At 41.5% G+C, this 19,264-nt stretch overlaps 1 protein-coding gene across 2 annotated transcripts; it reads right to left on the reverse strand.

Moving 5' to 3' along the window:
* Positions 1 to 322: 322 nt before the first annotated feature.
* On the reverse strand, positions 323 to 17,983 carry MYLIP (myosin regulatory light chain interacting protein). 2 transcript variants are annotated; one of them, XM_017874504.1, is made up of 7 exons: positions 17,620 to 17,983; positions 16,283 to 16,473; positions 5,433 to 5,618; positions 4,320 to 4,517; positions 3,674 to 3,838; positions 2,222 to 2,642; positions 323 to 898 (listed from the first exon to the last, which is right to left on the reverse strand). In XM_017874504.1, exons 1-7 carry the CDS (start codon positions 17,704 to 17,706, stop codon positions 809 to 811), a joined length of 1,338 nt encoding a protein of 445 aa, XP_017729993.1. In that variant the 5' UTR covers positions 17,707 to 17,983; the 3' UTR covers positions 323 to 808. The 2 variants fall into 2 exon arrangements, with proteins under 2 accessions (XP_017729993.1, XP_017729994.1); XM_017874505.1 differs by lacking the exon at positions 4,320 to 4,517.
* Between the last annotated feature and the right edge of the window lie 1,281 nt (positions 17,984 to 19,264).

The raw sequence follows: 19,264 nt of genomic DNA on the forward strand, positions 1-19,264 counted from the left end.
AAGGACAGTGCTCTCTGTTTTCAGTCCGAAATAAAATATTCCACCAGCTCAGAAGGCCCGGGGAGTCCTTGACTACTCCACAGTAATCTTATAACAAAATTGGTAGTATTTTATAATCGAAAGGCTTCTGGGGGTAGGGATAGAGGGAGCGTAAAGGAACAGGGAGCCACCCACATTGAGTGAGCTGCTTTTTACTAGCCACACTGGTTTAGATCTGACATGGTCAACTTTTTAAAAGTCACAGAATTGATCTGTAAATCTGTTTGCCTTCCAATCATTCCTGATCAAGTTATAAAGACAGAAATGACATTAAAACGACGACTTACAGAAAACTTTCCTATTAAAAATGGTTGGAGCTCCATGACCATACAAAAAGAATGAAATTCTTAAAAGTAATTCTTACAAAATCTGCTGCCGGTAGGAAACTTACCTCGGGATACATTAAGGAGACTTACAACATCATTTCCTAAAAGGTACCCAACTTTTTGGCTATGTTGCCACTTCACTGACATCAAAGACTTTACCTATTCCTTTACTTGATCATAAAAAAAATCAACATCCAAGGAATGTGTCTGTGTCCCAGAGCTCCTCCTGGTCCCCACCACTGCAGTTGTTGATTCTACACATGGATATGTTTTTGCAGTGAGGAGTAGCTGTGTTATTTTTCTTCCCTTTTTTTTTTTTTTTTTTTTAACATCGCGTGGCAGATGGGTGTTGGAGTAATTACTTTCTCCACAATCTATCATTTTTATAGTTTATAATAGTGCAGTTCATGGAAACATGGCAAGTCCAATAAAAGCACAACAGATTAGATTACAGTCAGATTGAGAAGACTGGTGTGGGTCGGCAGATAGACGTGCTGGACGTGCTCCACATGCGACCTGCAGACGGGACATGACTGGAAAAGAAAAGCCAACAATCTCTGTTAGCACGCGAGCCTTGGTGGGGGTCCTGTGTCTCTGCGTGCGCCCCTGGTCGCTAGTGCATTTCATTTTCTAAATCCATTGTGATCACAGTGATTTCTAGCTTTCAAATGGTAGAGATCTTTGCTGTCTCACAAGTTTGAAAGTTTATACTTTACAAGGGCTTAAAAATAAGTATGACGAAATAATACAAACTGAAGGAAATTAATTATATTTTTAGTCAAACGCTAAACAAAGTACATTGAGTAAAGCAATTACTGAAGACGTCTTTCTGTGCAGAATGTGGTCTCTACGTGAGTAGACTATAACACTTCAGGCAGCAATGCAGGAGACCTTCTTGAAATTGTGTGTCCTTAGCTCAGCTGACTGACTCAGGCCAACATCCCTGGGCTGATGCCCGCATGGCCAGGGAGGGTGGCTCTGCTCCTAGCCGTAGGTGGCAGCTCCACATTCCTGGCTGACTTCTCAGAAAGTCCGTGCCCATCATCAGCCCTCGGGAGAGACTTATGGATGAGAGCTGGACTAGCTGGGCAGAAAAAGGCAAGCCTATGACTGCTCCTGGGGAAAGGACACAGAGGTCGTTTGGTTTTATTAGCTCTGAAATTAGCAGCTTCTGAAGGACTAAGTATTATTTAGGACCAGTTTTACATAAAACCATAGTGACATTTGGCAAGCACGCCTGAGAAATAAAAACAAATTGAAAAAACTTATTGTAAGAGGAAATTTAAAATTCTCCTTCATGCAAGAAAGGAAGAAAACTATAGGTGAGTTCTCTTTTTCTGGTTGTTAATATTAAAATTAGTTTGACTTGCTAATAAATAACAGTCAACCCATATGCCCTTGAAGCATCTGCAATCATAAAAGGAAATTAATCACCAATATCACAGAGTCAACAACCCATCCATGGATAATTGAGAAGTATTCTTTCCCAAATATCTTAAGTAACAAAGACCATCCTCCTAAGTGTCAGAAAAAGGGAGGCAACTTGAAATAGAGGAAGGAGGCCTGGATTCTAGTCCTCAGGTCAGCTGCTAACTAGGTACGTTACCCAGGAATCTGAGCCTCATGTTCAGAACCTGAAAACACTGTATAATTTGGAGTAATTATGAAAATAGTACACTCATCTAAAATGTTTCTAAAGGCCAATACCTTTTAGGTCACCAAGTACAAAGACCCTTTCTGGGTGAAGATGGGCAGTCCCCGTCGGTGCATGAGCAAGCCAGTACCTGGCTCCTACTCCCCATGAAGAGGAGGGGTAGGTGAGCCTGCAGGCAAAAGCGGGCAGCTGACTCCCCTACCTGTAGCTGGCTGGCGCAGCTCTCACAGCACACAGTATGGCCGCAGGGACAGAAGGTGGAGTTGATCTCCTCCTCGCAGCACACCATACACAGCATGGCTTCCTTCAGCTTGCGCAGCTTCTCCTGCAGCGCCCGGGTCTGCTGGCAGCTGAGGCCCTCACAGCTGCTGCAGCTCATGCTGCTTTCTGAGGACTTCAGAGGCGAGTGTGAAGGGCTCTGATTACTTCTTGAAACGAGGTCCACAACGCCAGCATTGTACAGAGCCCTCCTGGCATGGTCATACACCTCCTTTGATGTTCTTTTAATATCAAAGACATATTTCTTGCCAAGGTTAATGTTTTCATTCAGAAACAGAGATGCCAAGTGGCCCTTCAAGTCACGGCTATACTGCATCATGACGGCGCTGGTCACTGTGTCACACCTGCAAGGCAAGATTGAACATCTACTTTAACACCAAAGAGCCCGGCAGCCCCCTTATTCGCTGTTGTCAACAAGAACAAGCAGATGTTTCATATTCTTGCCTGCACGTATGAAAGTAAGTCCTTCCAATTTTACGTCTGGTAGATATTCTCAGTGATTACACCTCTGTTTCCCTAACGTCTCCTAATATTATTGTTTCCATAAAGCAGTAAATACAGAGGGCAGTGAGCACATACCGCCTCCCCAGGACAGATGCTACCGAGTCAAGTTGCTTATGGAAGAAAAAGGGCATCTGCCTTGAAGTCTTGGCTTTTATGTTAGAAATGTCTACAAATATTCCATTCTGTTTCATAAGTTGTATATCTATTTTAACATAAAAGAAGTTTAAAGATGCCTACGACTTAAATTTCTTAACTTTAATTGTCCAGATACCTGAGTCCAATCACAACTTGGCTTCAAAGTACCCTCTGAAATGAGGGGATCAATATTGTTATTTAAAAATCCTTTCGTACACAGTGAGGATTCAGGATAGCAGCTCTGCCAGAAAGAAAAGATGACCTGTGCTATCCTTCTCCTGGGCAGTGGAGCAGGCCCACCCACTCAGGGTTACCTTTAGGGTAGTCAAACTTGGCTTTGAACCTGAGTGCTAGACTAAGTAAACATTTATCCTCCCAGTTCCCTCATCTTTAACATTAGGGTAATAATACTTAACCTCTTAGGGTTGTTGTATTAATTAAATAGGCGTAGAAATCTCCTAACACACTTTGTGTCTAGATTAATGGCATAAGAAAATACGGTAGGAGGCAAGCAGAGAATGTGTTTGTGTGGCTCACACACATGCACCTTCTGTGGGTAAAACAAGACTACATTAACAAGGACTCCGCTGCTACTGCAGAAACAAAATGTTCAGAATTTCCTATATTCTGTACTAGACTCATTGACACAACAATCCAAGGAACTGTAGAAACCTGGTTGTCACCTAAAAACCTTAGAGCTGCGGTGCTGAGGTGACCAAGCACATGAGATACGTGCCTGTAGAACGCGTGCGTCTCTGTTATCGCTCTGTAGAGCCCGCTGGCAGCCCTGGTGCTGATCATTTTAAACAAGAGCACAATGCTGTTCCCAGACTCCTTGGTGACCGTCAAATATACATTCTTTCCTGACTGGGTGGCCATCTGTACCACAGGATAAGCTATCCTAAGAGACAAGAAGAGAAAAGAAAGCAGATCTAAAAGGACTGATTCTTCACCATGTGTGTGCCTTTGTGGGATCCCCATTTGCTCATGACCTAGGAGAAAAATCAGACGCTTCCTCTGGGGCTATCACATCACCATGATACTGCCTCGTCATAAAGATACAGTGAAAAGCAGTTGGGCATATGTGGAGGGAAGTGTAGGAGCAAGTGCTGGGTGTGTACACATGCATGTCTAGAGGTGAAAACAAGTTTTTTATGGCAGCGAATGGGTTATTTGGAAAATGTTAACTCTGCCACATTGTATACCTTGAGTAACATTTAAAATGGTTATTTAGGCCTGAATAAAATTAATATACATACCAAAATGAAATATTTCATTCCTAAGAGCTGACTGTCGAGTAAATCCCTTCCTACTTTCTATTATGTCGAGAGCTACAGATGTATACACATGCTTAGGTCAAAAAAAGTTAAGTCTTGGCTTACCTATTAATTGGGCTAAAGTCATCTTTACAAATTGAGATTCCTTCAGGTCCAACCCCAATGAGCAGTTTCTGCCCTTCGCTATCCCTCACAGAATGCCATTCTATGCCATAGTTTTCCATTGCCGACACAATCTGCAAAACTTGGTATTCAGCTGAAGCCTGGCTGGTCCCCTCTAACTCCTTATGTTTTGCAACAATGCTGGAGGACACCAAGAGGACAGAGAATTAAGTATACAGATATTAACTTTAGAGATAAACCCATGTAGTCTTCACAAGTGAAATATACTAACACTGATGAATCACAACAGCTTAAAACTTATGTATTACTGATGTTTCATGTATTTAGCGAACTTACTACAAAAAACCTCTAAGACACCGGGATCTCAACTATTAAATACTTGGTAAAAACACTTTGGGGATGCTGGATGGGTGATGAATTGAAGAATTATGAAAAGTCTCTAACAATATACGTAAGCCAAATTTACATATTGGAAAGTCTCATGCATTTGTCCACATATAGTTTATAAGTATAGAGCTGACCCCTGAGGCCCCTGTAGCCAGGGAAGGAGGCAGGCCAACAAACCACAGGAGTCAACCTGGCATGGAGGCCACCCTCAGTTGAGCCTTCAGATGAGACAGAGTTCCACCTGCAGCTTGACTACTGTCTCATGAGCCAGAGGACCCAGCCAAGACATGGCCAGATTTCTGACCTACAGAACTGTGAGACAATTTTTGTTGTTTTGAGCCACTAAGGTTTGGGGTAACTTGTTACTCAGGAATAGATAACTAAAATGCCTATGTTAGATCTCCTGGTTTAATTCTTGCTGGGATGAAGAAAACACCAATATACATAATAGATTTTTTTATTTTAGGAGATTTGTACTTAAAGGCAGAGATTTAAAAAATTCTCATTATATAGCATTTCATATTGTGTTTATATATTTTTCAAATAAAAGGCTAACAAATTTTAAAAAAATACTTGGTTAAATTGGGCAATGGCCCAGTCTTAACCTCATGAATTATGTGTATGTACCACAGATTCATCTTCTTCTGGAAATGCTTATACATTTGATAGCTCTATGAATATAAGCAGTAGCCCTGATGGCAGCCTCACCTGTTCAAGGTGGCAGAGGAGAGCTCCTTGGCACACAGCTCCTCATAGTTATACTTGGCAGTGTTCTGGTTGTAGTCTCCAAACTTGGTCTGGGCCAGTAGGGCACTGAGTTCCACTGCCTGCTCTGGGGAACACAAAAGGTGGCCTGCCAAGAGGGCCTCCTTGATGTGCAAGAAAAAGATGTGCCTGCAGAGCAAGGTGAGAGTGAGGTTATGCTTGGGGATAACCTGACATCAGTCTCAGCCTACTTAGCAATTTCACAGTCACTTTTAAGGAGAGCAATTTAAAAAGTCTCACTGAAAATGCTTAACATTAAAGAACTTTAAAAAAAAAAAAACATCAGTATTAAGACAAAATCAAAGTAAGAACTGAGTTTCTTTGGAATAAAAGTTGTGACCCAAACAAGATAAACTTATTTAATACAAGTTGGGTAACATTAAGGCTACAAAACATAAAATAATTACACATACGTTTCTGCATTATAGTGTTTTAAAGTAAATTATTTTAATCAGAAAAAATGTATCTTGACATGGATTCTGATAGAATCTTAAGGAACCCTATACATAAAGACAAAATTCTCACTTTTATTCAAATGATACCCCTATCTCTAGTCTCAGTGCCAGCTTCTCTCCTAAGAATCACAGGAAAAATGTCCAATCTCCTATAGGCTTCACCACCTGGATATTCTTCACTACCTCAATTTCGGCTCATTCAAAACCAAACTCCATATATTCTTTCCAAAGCCCTTTTTCTCCCAGTGGAGACCACAGACTGACTTTGGACTCTGTCCAATTTCACCTGACTTTCTTGTCTCTGAAAACTATTTAAATCCAGTTCTATCCTCCTGTTTGTACCTCCTCAGTACTACTTGCAGGAAGAATTCACGCTATTCTCTGAGCTGCTCTCCTCCTCCAGACTCCATGCAGGCAGCCTACCTTCCATGCTGCTTGTTTCTAGTATAAACTTGTCATTTCTCTGCTCAAAATCCTTCAAGGGATCTGTACGGCTTGCCAAGGGAGCACGTCATTAACGTGGAGCTGAGGAGTCTCCGCCATCTGGCCCCAGCTTTCCAGCCACGTCTCCTGTCATTCCCTGCAGCTGCTATGCCCCAGGAGAGGGAACAATTCCTCTCTCTGGAAAATCCAGGAGGCATGTTCATGCCATGGTGTCTCTGGTCTTGCTGCTCCCTTTGTCCTGATGGTCATTCTTTCTGTCCCCTTGCTTGGATACCCATTGGTCTGTATCACATGCAAATCCTCTACTCCTCTACTACAGTATTTGACATAACATGTATATTATCTATGACTTCGTAAGTGCCTCGAACATCACAGCGCTCCAAAAATGTACATAAAACTGCACATTATGTATGATTAGTTTACCCTCCAACCTTAGTTTCATCCTGTTTGAGCCTCTGCTAGTTGTATACAATACTATACTCTACATTTACTAAGAGGTATGTCACACTTAAAAACTCCTGTAAAATTCAGATACTCGTCACACTGCCCAAAACTCTGAAGAGCATCTAAACTGCTGTAGACAAATTGGTCTCAGTTATAACATGTGTCCCTGGCCAATGTGAAGTTTTAACCTTCCTTTGATGACTTGTCATAACCTCTCAAACAAGGTTAATATTGCCGCAATATTCCTCCCATTAACAAACGAATTATAACTTTGGCCAGGTGCGATGTCCTTAACACTGCTTCTGTTTATAATATATCTGTGTCTGACATTTCAGGTAGAGGAACATGAACGAGTAAGAATCAGCTAAGAGGAGACAGGGAGGCTACAGATCTAAGGAAGTGCTACACTGAGAGTCTAAAATGTCTGGCTGACAAGAGCCATTAATCTTATTTGCACTAAGCAGTGTTTAAATTCAATGTTTTGTGCATTCTGTAATGACAAAGAAATATTTAAAATGATGAAACTCTGCCAAATACTACAGTTTTTTTTTTTTTCAAAGTCCCTGTAAAGAAATCATAGTAAGAATGTGTAATAGCCTGAAAGAAGATAAACATGCTTTTTATTAACCCAAACATCTGCTAATCTTTAAAGTATTTCTGACATACTGCTAAACTGAGAAGGGATTTCCCACTGGGGCAAAGGAATTGCCACAAAAATAACTTGCTGTAAAATAGCTCTCTGAGGACTGAGATCTAGCATTCTCAGCAAGCCATGGTTTACCACACTGTTGCAGGCCTCAAAAGGCTTCTTAGATGACCATTTGATAAACATCATCTTGGTGAATGTACCCATCTCTGTATTCAACTGGGGTGGAGGCGTGCTGTTAGGAAACTGAAATCTGCATCTATGCTTATGCTAAAGAAGAAATTACGCTCTGAAAGACTTGAAGAATATTGCCACAAACTAAGTCTTCTTAGTTTAATTACTGCTTATGTAAAAGTGGCGTCTTTTTTTATTTATTTATTTTTTTTTGAGATGGTGTCTTGCTCTGTCACCCAGGCTGGAGTGCAGTGGCACGATCTCGGCTCACTGCAACCTCCGCTTCCCAGGTTCAAGCGATTTTCCTGCCTCAGCCTCCCGAGTAGCTGGGACTACAGGTACCCACCACCATGCCCGTCTAATTTTTGTATTTTTAGTAGAGACAGGGTTTCACCGTGTTAGCCAGAATGGTTTCAATCTCCTGACCTCGTGATCTTCCTGCCTCGGCCTCCCAAAGTGCTGGGATTATAGGCAAAAGTGCCTTTTAACTTATTTTTCAAGTCTAAAGTTAGAGACTAGCTCCTGCTTTACTAAATAGTAAGAAGAGTTTTGAATCAATTCCATGTCTTTTTGCAACCTATCCATGCCTACACTTCTGGAGAGACAGTGGCCAAAATCAAAGGCAAAGAAGCAGTAACAGAATGTAAACAGGTGGCAGGCAGCCTGAGAGCACCACTGATCCTTCTCAGCATATGGGCCAGAATTTAAGAAAAGGTCTAGCAAGGGGGATGATTGACCTTTTGGACATACTCCACATTCCAGCCTGGACTGCAGAGGATGCCTGGTAAGCATGAAAAATCCTTCTCCTTATTGTCAATGTCAGCTTTCTGATAGGCCCTTCCTGCATTTTGCAGTTTCATGGCTATCAAGTAACCTTTTCATTTCCAGTCAATAAATACTTGTCTTGCATTGCCTCTGTGCCCAGCCCTAAGCTGGGGTTATAGGGTAAACATGTCTGAGAGTTCCTTTTTAGATGGACTTCCAGCCTTTTAGAATGAAGAGACATATCCCATCAAAATAACTCCAGCCACAATCTAGCTTTTGGGTGACAAGTTTATGCTCTCCAGGAGAACAGTACAACGGAGTACTAGTAGCAAAGGTCAGCACTCTAATAGGCTCTTTCCAAGACAGAGGATAGCAGAGCTCAGAGATACGTTTCTAACAAGAACTTCAATGATGGCTCAATATTTATGGGTGGGTTTGAATCAAGTATTTTCTCTTAGTATTTTCCTCTCAAACCATCTGGATTGTAACTATCTGGGCTCCTGGGTGTTGCCCCCCCCCTTTTTTTTGTAAAGTAGGCGAAAGGTTACCAATAATATCAAAACAAGCAGAAGTGGTCAAAGAAGTTGTGCCTGCAGTGAATGCTCTTGCACTAAAGATCAAAAGTTGATGACATATTCAATTCAATATAGGCTACTTCCTAGAATCACAAACAGAAAGAAAGCCTTTGGAAAAAAACTGTGTTCTTTGTCTTAAGCAAATGTCCATGAATATGTCCTATGAGCACAAATTAAGCTCGAACTGCACCTTTTAAACATTCTTCGGGTTATACCTTCTAATTCATGACTCTTCACATTTTGGGGCCCCAGGCATAAGATTCTGGCTAACTCATGTCCTGGCATCATGGGCCCAAATGAATTAACATTTACTGAGCATTATGGACGATTTTTTTTTAATGGAGTGAATGTAAGGATATGCCAAATTTTAATTTTAAAATGAATCACATATTCTTACTGTATTTTTCTTTCAAAGTACTTCAAATTTTCTCTCTTTTAAAAATTAATTCCTTCTTACAGTGCTAAGGAATGAAGTTAGATCATTTATCTTTTAAGAGTTGTAATCAGAGAACTTTCCTCTCAACACTGGCTTGTCTCATAAAGCAATTATCGAGGAATCAAAGCAGAACTCCCTGCAAACCAATCGGAAGCTGTTGATCTGTGCATCACAGAGGGTTCCTCTCAGTTGCTGCCCTCCAGCTACCTCACCAATTACACTATTTTGAAGAGTTTTTAATGACAAATGTAAAATATATCCAGATTCATTTTTAAACTCAAAATTTAAGAACTAACCTACATCTTTAAAACAGCTAAGTAGCTATTTTTTTTCAAACTCTCAATTACCAATAATTGAACTGTATTTCTCCTGGAAAGCCATGGCTGACTCTAGCCATAGGGAGTAATGGCTGGTTCTGCTCTCCCCTTGTCAGAAGCCACTGTGATCATCAGTCAGCCTGCCTCGGTCCAGTGAGTCACCTACCCACAGTTTATTTTAAACCAAACTTTGACTGCCAAGTTATATTTAAAAACTATCAAATCACAACAGAATTGCTTTGAGAGTTTTCTGTTTTGTATCTTTAATTTCAGTAAAACACAAGTCAGTTCAAGATGGATCATGGGCCTAAATGTAAAAGCTAAAATCGTAATGCTTTAAAAACTAAACCTAAGAGTATCTTCATGACTTCCAGGTAGCAAAGGTTTCTCAGGACACAGCAAAAATCACAAAAGAAGAAAGTGGATAAATTAGGCTTCACCAGAATTAAAAACTTCTACTCATAAAAGGCATCAGAAAAACAGGTAAGCCACAGGAGGAAATACATTTACAAAACATGTATCTGACAAAGGACTGGTATCTAGGGTACATGAAGAATTTGTACAACTCAAAAAAAAAAAAAAAGGCAAACAACAAAATGAGTAAATGACTTGGATACTTTGAAAAAGATACATGATAGGCCAATAAAAACACGAACAAGTGTTTAATATTAATTGTCAGAGAAATGCAAATTAAAACCACAACATTCTACCACTACACACCCACCAGAAAGCTGGCAGCTATGTGGAGGAATTAGACTCTTACATTCTTGCTGGGAGTACAGAATAGCACAATTGCCAAATAGCTTTGGGAAAAGGTCTGGCAGTTATAAAATGAAATGATTACTTACTCCATGACCCAGCTATTCTACTCTTAGGTATTTATTTATTCAAGAGAAATGAAAATATGTGTCTACAAAAAAAAAAAAGGTACATACTAGAATGTTTATGGCAGCTTTATTCATAATAGCTGGAAAACAGGTGTTCATTATTAGGAGTATGGATAAACAAACACTAGAGTCATTCAATGGAATACTATCCAGCAATATAAAAGAACCAACCACTGATACATACGACAATGTGGATGGATCTCAAAAAATCTGTGATGAACAAAAGAAGCCAGACATCAAAGAGTGCATACCACAAGATTCCATATAGAGAAAGCCGCACAGGCATAGCTCATCTCTGGTAGAAGAACACATGACAGAGGTGTGGCAGGCGGCTGATGGGGGTGGGGAAGAAGGAGAGGGGTTGCCTGCAGAAGGGCTTGAGGGAACTTTCTGGAGTGAGGATAATGTTCTAAATTTTGATAGCAGTTTTATTTAAACAAGCACAGCCGTTTGTCAAAAATCATTAAATGGTGCAATTAGGATTTACATAAATTTTACATCAAAAGAAAAAACTGCAAACATTGAGTTCTAGTTAATGTTATGAATGCTGAAGTATTTAGGGGGAAACATACTTATATACAACTTATTTTGAAATGCATCTAAAAAGTAAGACAGATTGATGGGTGGGTAGAGGACTGATAAATGGATGAATATGTAATACATACTAAAGTAGATATATAGTATATATACACTATATAGAATATATAGTGTACATATATATAGTGTGTATATATATAGGTGTTCCCTGTAAAAAATCTCCAATTTTCCTGTATGTTTGAAAATTTTCATAAGAACTTAAGAAAGTAATACTAGTAAAAATCCCTTAGGGTCAAGGATTCAAATAACTAGCCATATCTAACATGAACCACCACATCTATCTACTTCCTGGAGGGCTTGCCACTGAGAAACTTGTCACAGCCAAATAATTACCAAGTTAGGCCTCTATGTAGGCTTCAGGAGATCCTTTTCAAAGCCCAAAGTACAAAAACGAGAATCACTGATGAAAGTGTTCCTGCTCTAAAGCAGTTAAAAGAGGTGGAGGGCAGCAGCTGGGAAAATTTCCAACTTCAAAAGTGATCACAACCCGCACCAGAAGAACACTTCTAATTGAAAGCAGAAAATGTGCACTTCTAAAAAATGTGCTTATTCACTCACAGTAGATACTCATCCTAGGCAAACACCAATCTAGGCAGTCCTGAAATCTAAAAGTGTTAACTACAATCTCTTTCTCAACAATCTGGATTAGCCAGGAATGCTTTTTGGTACATTTATTCCATGAGGCCGGGAAGGTTCAGGAATTTTCAGACCTCATCATCTTTTTAACTGCCTTCACATGCTGAGTTACTTGCTAGGTCCTGCTGCTGGTACAGAAGAGGGCTGGGAACAGGCCACAGTGGGACACCATTCAGAGGAAACACACCCAGTGTCCCTACAGCTGCTCAACACTGGTCACCCTGAGTCTGACCCTAGGTGCCTTCTAAATGCTCAGATTTAATTTTAAATGACATTTTAAAACTTTCTTTGAATATTTCATACAAATATATAAGTACCAGAAAGTCAAAAGGGCCTAAAGGTACCCAGACAGGTGTTCCTTGGCTGAAATAAACACATAAAATAACACAAACATCCTATAGCCTTAACAAAAGAAAAAATTAAATCAGAAATTCAAAATTCGATTAAATACTTTCTTTGGAAATAACCACATGCCTGCTTTTACTGTTTTTACTTTCCAGGGCCTATTTTGTGTTTGGGCGTGCAATCTTTCCTAGATTTCCACATCTAAAAGTGATTTTTGTTGGAAGACAGAAATACCTAGTTAATATGTACTTAGGACTATAAATGGGTTGCAGTTAAAGTGATGCTGTAACTTGAAAACTATCTGACCTTCATAGACGGCCCAGATAAGTGGTAGTTTCTTTTAGGAAAGAACTAATAGCCACAATAAACACATGGTCTAGGATGGGGTAGAGGGGGTGAAAGAAAGGAAGCAAAAGAATGTGAGGAAGCTCTAAGTTAAGTTCAAGTAGAAAATAATCACTATAAAACATTTTTTAAATGGTGAGATTTCTTTGAGATACACTCAACTTTTCAGTTTATAGAAGCAAAGTGAAAAACATCTCAACACCTATTAGGAAAACTTATATCAGTTAACTCCATTTTTGTTTACTTCCAAGTTCTTAATTCGATGAGTCAACAAATATGCAACAGGCACTTATTATTAGATTCTGGGAATACAACGTTGATCAGCTTTCTGTTTAATGGAGTTTAGGTTATTAGAGTGACTGATAATAAACAAATTGCCACATAAGTATATATAGTATTATAAGTTCATTAAATGCCATAAAGGAAAGATACATGATGTCTTGGGGGAGTTTAGTCTCCCAAGCAAGGCTAGAGAAGGCTTTCCCAAGGGCTGAGGATGGAGCTGAGGCCAGAATAGGACAGATTTAACAAGGGACAAGTCAGAGTCAAACTCATCACTGCTGGCATCATTGAAATCTGGATGAAATTTAACATCCAGGATTATAGCATTTCTGTGAACATTTAGTTTGGGACTCACAGAGCTCTTGGACTGGGGTTGTTTTCTGGAAAAGAGAATCCATGTGTTGGTGAGCCTTACCTAAGCAAAATGTCTCCTAGCAAAGACTTCAGAGCTCTGCTAAAACGTGGCTAAGTCAGGAAAAAAATACAGATTTTTATTGGCAGTGGATGGTATAATTATCATTGTGAAGATGAAGCATATACTTCCCTAATCTCTGGTTTTGGAAATGTTGACAAAATCCAGTCAGAATTGCAGTAAACTCAAAGCCTGTGAAAGGCAAGAATTTTCAAGATGATTATTATTTCAGATCTACTTCCAGAATACATTAATTTGTTTCACTATTCATTTTATTCCATGGCATCACAAACATCTGCTGAAAATACCTGCTGTCTCCATTGCTGAAATATGCCAGCTGAAAAGTAAGACTCTCCTTTTACATTTGAGGCTCATATTCAAGAGCAAAGCATAATCTAGATAGAAGAATCAAATCTAAAATTAGGCCAAATCAGAACTCTACCTACCAATCTAAGCAAACAAACACTTGATGTGCTTTTTCTATTTTCAGAGACACATATTTAGGAAAACATTAAGGAAAATAATATAAAGAGAACACAAAAGCAATGAAAAAAGTTATTGCTAAGAGAAATTTAGAAACCATCTCTTCAGGGGCTTTCAAGTAGGATGTAGAGCTGGGCCCATGGCAGTCTGGATGGCTGGTAGTTGGTGGCAGAGCTGAAACTACAATACAGGGCTTCTGCCTGGTTCCCTGGTGCTGTCCTATGACAAACAGGCCTTCCTGCCCATCATTCTCACAAGGGCCTCCCTAATCTGATATGAACTAATATGTTAACTAGGACAACTCTGCCAGGATATTTCAGCACCATTTAATAAACCGTCTAGACACTTTCAGTGCACTATACTACATGCACTCTCATGATTTAGAAAAAGAGTAAAAAAATCACCTCTCATAACTGGATTGTCAAAGCTAAATTTACTCACTACATAAACAGACCTATTGTATATTCATGGCATTTTATGTAAGTATTTTACAACAAATAATTAAACATCAAAGAAGTTTATGAACCAGCTTCATTTGCTAGCATTTGTAAATACAAGTATTTTTGTTCTATAGTTTCATGCATGCAAAAACAATGCTAATTGTAAACTGGATCCAGTACAGCTTCTGATGTCCTAATTAAGAGGTATAAATGCTAATTACAAATCACTTTATCTAGTTACTAAAACTTAAGTGTCAGTTATGTATTTCAGCCAACCCCACAAAACCAAGTAAAATTCACCAATATATTAAAAGCAAGTTAAAAGTTAAGGCCACACTAACTTTTCAATACCATTTCAAAAAGGAATTACAATCAATTAAAATTACCTAGTTGAACTAGGTATGTACATTCTTTGAGTACTATTATGAATCTCAAGAGTCCAAGTCAATTGAATCAGTAAAGGAGAAACCAAGACAGGAAATTTGATTTGAGTTCTAATTCATAAAATGTCCCTATTTCTTACATGAATAAAATTGATTTGATAATAGTTACTAATCCAATTACAGGAAAGCACAGGTAGAGACCATCAACTAGTCAATTATAAAGTCTGAATACATTCATAAAACAAATGTATTATGCTATTATCACTGCAGCCATTGTTTAAATGCAGTTATTTGGTACTCCAAGCTTCTGAAGATTTAAAAAATAAATTTGTGCCATCAAAACTGGGTTGCCTCTAGAGATCTTGAAATAATTACAAAATCGTAATAGGACTACACAATGAAAATTTCAATATGTTGTGTTATATCTTGTATTCGACTGCAAGTTATGACAGTGAAACACAAAGCTTTCACAATCAGCTTTAAATAATAATTTTTAAAAGCCTATTCTGATTAATACAGACAGCTAAAACATCCTGAAGCATGCAATCACTTGAATATTTTGCAAGATATTTTCAGGAGTACCAAGAATTCAATATACCATCTTCATTCAGAAACAAAATTAAACATCTGCCTCAACCTTTAAAGCTCGATTACAAGGCAAAGTGGAGATTTCAAATTCAAATGAATAGTTTTCAAAATGAGTTTTATCAGTCCTTGGGTAAAACAAACAAGCAAATGTCACGTAAAAAACTGTTAAAGGATAACGCTCCTTCATCATTACTTAAAATTTTAGAATCACATTTTCACATGCATGGCATATTTCTCAGCCAAAGAATTATGAAAACATTAGAACTTAGATCCAAAGTTTGCTATGTCTTTAAAGTAGCTGTTTTCCTTTTTAATTTTTTATATGCCACTGTAAGATTGAAGTCTCCTGCCTTTCAATAAATATTAAATATCAATTTCCTAGTTTGGCTCGTTCTTGAGAAAAGTATTAGAGTGAGTCCAGGGGAGAACATACTTTGTTTGAAAAATGAGACCACATGCTTCAGTTGTCTACCACTGCTGGTGGTGTTTTACAACGTAGAGAGATAAATTCAATCTAAACTCACCAATCCTGTGTAATATATCTGTGGGTTGGAATTCAGTTACAGCAGGCTCAGAAGACTTCATGAAATTACATTTTCAAGAAACTTAAAAACTTTAAAAATTCTGCATGAAGTCAAACAGAACTCTTGGCTGCACACTGTAATCTGACACTAGGCTGGAGAAACTGACCAAGTTTAAGTAACCCAAGAGGAACTGTTTCCTGCTTTCTGTTAGAACAGTCTGCAATGACCTATAGTAACACTGCTGAGGCAGAGGTTACTATCGGGCATTAGATGCTGCTATCAGGAAGTCAGTCAGTCGGGTCAGGTGGTATTTCTTTCTTTTTTTATTTTTTTTCTGGGGTAGCACTTATCTGAAGTGTTCGTAAGAATTCAACTCTGCTCACCCATCAAGTTTGTAAAGACAAGAAAAACTAAAAAATGAATTGGAAAATGCACTCGGACCAAGTAGGTAGCTCCCTCTTCACCTCAACAAAAGGACTGGCATGGAAAACGTAAGTTAAGATGGAACTCCGCATCAAAACAAACTTGCCTGTGAGTATCTCTGGGAAGGTGCAGCGGCCCTTCTAAAGGGAACCAAAGGTCTATTTGACAGTGGTTTATTTTAGCTCACTTTACCTAGTCTGCTCCTGCAAGATGAGATGAGGCTCCACGAAGAACTTGACTCTCAGTTTAAGCCTGTAAGGGGCTAGCCCATCCATCTGCTGGGAGATCCGGTTCCTCAGGTTTAGCCATAAACTTTCACCTTTGCTACCCGTAAACTGCAGTCCAAAATAATCAACTTCTATGATTCCCAGTCGCCTGCACACCTAAAACAAAAAGGAATGCAGCCTGGATGAGCAAATGGTACATGTCAAAGCAAACCCAACGACTCCCTGAGGCCGACTGCTGGTACTTTTTACAAAGTTCAGTGGTGTTACAATTCCTGATCTAAACTGGAAAAACAAAGTTCTACGGCTCCAATGACACCAAACCACGACCTATGGTATGGAGACTCATAATTCCTTTTAACATCTAGGGCATGACCAATTGCAATAGAGAAAAAAGGAGTCCTCAAAAGTAGCCTTCCAAAAGATGAGGAGGGGAAACTACAGGGTATTTTCCTTCTCATTCCAATGACCGGAATTCCCTCCACCAGCATACTCTGCACAGCTGATTTTTGGCGACTTATTATCTGGGCAATTTTAACCATCTGGACTCCAAAAATCAAACACATTGAGGGAACACGCCACAAGTGTCAGCTAAGCTTCACATGCGGTTTCCCAAACATCTCAGAGCTAGAGGGGTTAAGGGTATAGCGTTTTCCTGGGATCACATTTGCTGTCTGCCATACCACCTATGCGCTATTTGGCACCGATGTCCCTCACTCTTAAGGAACCACATGCTTAAAAACAACCGAGCAGTAGATGACCCAAACCTATTCCTCCCGTCCCCCGCAAACCCGGAGATGCAGGTGAACGGTGCATTTGAGAGCAGCAGCCTGAGAGGCAGCGTGAGACAAGGGCCCTGCTTATCTGCCAAGATACCCTGGGGCCCGAGACTGCTTCGAGTCACTCCATTCCATCCTGGCACGCGGGTGGCACTGCCAGGCGCCGCGGGGACCCGACAGACGGTATCACGCACATACCTGCGGTAGGTGTGCGGAGCTGCCTTCTTCAGGGAAAGTGCTGGATTGGGGGGATGATGGGCGGCTGGGGGGTGGATCCCGACTGCGGGCTGCGCCAGGCCCTCAGCGCTGGGGACCCCCGCTGCGCGCTTTCTCCGCGCACCCCACGCACGCCAGGAGGAGACCGCGCGCCCCACGCTCGTGGAGAGGAGGGGACGCTCTCCTCCCCGGCTGCAAGCCGCAGTGCCTCCGGCCCCTAGTAGGCGGCGCGCCAGGGTGCCAGGCTTCGCTGCGAGGCCCCTCGGTCTCGCGGGACCCTCCGGGGCCCCCTCTTGCCCCTCGCCCTCACCTGGTTGAGGCAGTCCTCGCCGTTGGCTTTCGCCTCCACCTCCACCTCCATCAGCACCGCGTCCGGCCTCGTCACATAACACAGCATGGCTGGGGCTGCCGCTGCCGCCACAGCCGCCTTCTCTTTGGTGTGCGCGGGGCTGCCGCCTTGTCACGGCTGGGACCCAGTCCCGGACTCGGAGAGGGCTGGCCCTCGAAGGCTGCAGCTCTGCGGACCCTTGTCCTGCGCCCCGCGGCCGCCACTCGCGTCCCCGCCGCCCCCTCACCCGCTGCCCGCCAGCTCCCCCTGTCCTCCGCGGTGGCGCCGCACTCCAGCAGCTCAACTGCCTGCGCCGCGACAGGGACTCCTCTGATATAGCGGCCCCGCCCCCTTCAGCTCGGGTCCCCGCCAATCACGGTCTCCCCGCCCCTCCTCCCCCGCCCGGTGAGCCAATAGCGGCGCCCCTCGGCCGCGGCCCCCGCCTCCCAGCACCGGCTGAGTTCCCCCGGCCGCTCCGGGAGGTGGCAGCTTGCGCGCGCCAAGTGCTGCGGCAGGAAAGGAGGCTCCGGAGCACACCCGCCGCCTTTGCCCGCTGGGCGACGCTGCTCAGAGTGAGCGATCGCCTGGGGTTCCAGGCGGGGACGCCTTTCTGCCATCTCGAATTTACGATGATTAAACACCTGCAAGCTGCCACTGTTCTTCAGATATCTTGGATCACTCCGAGCACGCATTTCGGTTATGAAAGCAAAAAGGAAAAGGAGCAACCCAAAGCCTAAAGGAAACTATTTTCGGCCGGGCATGGTGGCTCATCCCAGCACTTTGGGAGTTCGAGGTAGGCGGATCAACTGAGGTCAGGAGTTCGAGACCAGCCTGGCCAATATGGTGAAACCCTGTCTCTACTAAAAATACAAAAAAAAAAAAAAGCCAGGCGTGGTGGCAGGCACCTGTAATCCCAGCTACCTGGGAGGCTGAGGCAGGAGAATCGCTTGAACCCAGGAGGCGGAGGTTGTAGTGAGCTGAGCTGAGATTGTGTCACTGCACTCTATCCTGGGCAACAAGAGCAAAAAACTCTGTCTCAAAAAAAAAAAAAAAAGGAAAGGAAAAAGACTGTTTTCCACCAGGCTTAGCCACAGTGGGTTGCTGGGTGGCATAATCGTTGTTCCTTATTAAGACCTCATCATTGAGAAAAACAGTGTGAGTATGAAAGTTTTTGCAGGTGACCAGTGAGCCAGGTGTCTTGGTCTAGTGCTGGTGTGTTACCCTCCAGAAGGGCTTCTCCTTACTCGTTCTGCTGAATCAAAACGCCTTACAGGGCACCAGGCCTTCTCTCAGGTTGCTCATTCTATCTCCTGCCTTATCTCACTCATTCATTAAACATTCATTCAGCATCTGATACCCTGCCTGTCCCGTCTCCCAGGCAACCAGATGTTGTCCTTGTCTTAAGGTAAGATGCCCATCTCCTGACCTAACAGGTGGCCTTACTGCAATAGTAGCTATTACAGGTCTACAACTATTCACTCATTTACCGCTTGTTCCTGTTTGCCAATACATTACATAGGCTACCTTTTTTATTTCTTTATAGAAGCCAGATGATGTGGGTTTCAGCCATGGAAACTTAGAAAACTTACTTCAGGCCAGCTTGATGGCTCACACCTGTAATCCCAGC

Source organism: Rhinopithecus bieti, unplaced genomic scaffold (assembly GCF_001698545.2).
Source record: "Rhinopithecus bieti isolate Rb0 unplaced genomic scaffold, ASM169854v2 scaffold_7684, whole genome shotgun sequence".
NCBI classification, from domain to species: domain Eukaryota; kingdom Metazoa; phylum Chordata; class Mammalia; order Primates; family Cercopithecidae; genus Rhinopithecus; species Rhinopithecus bieti.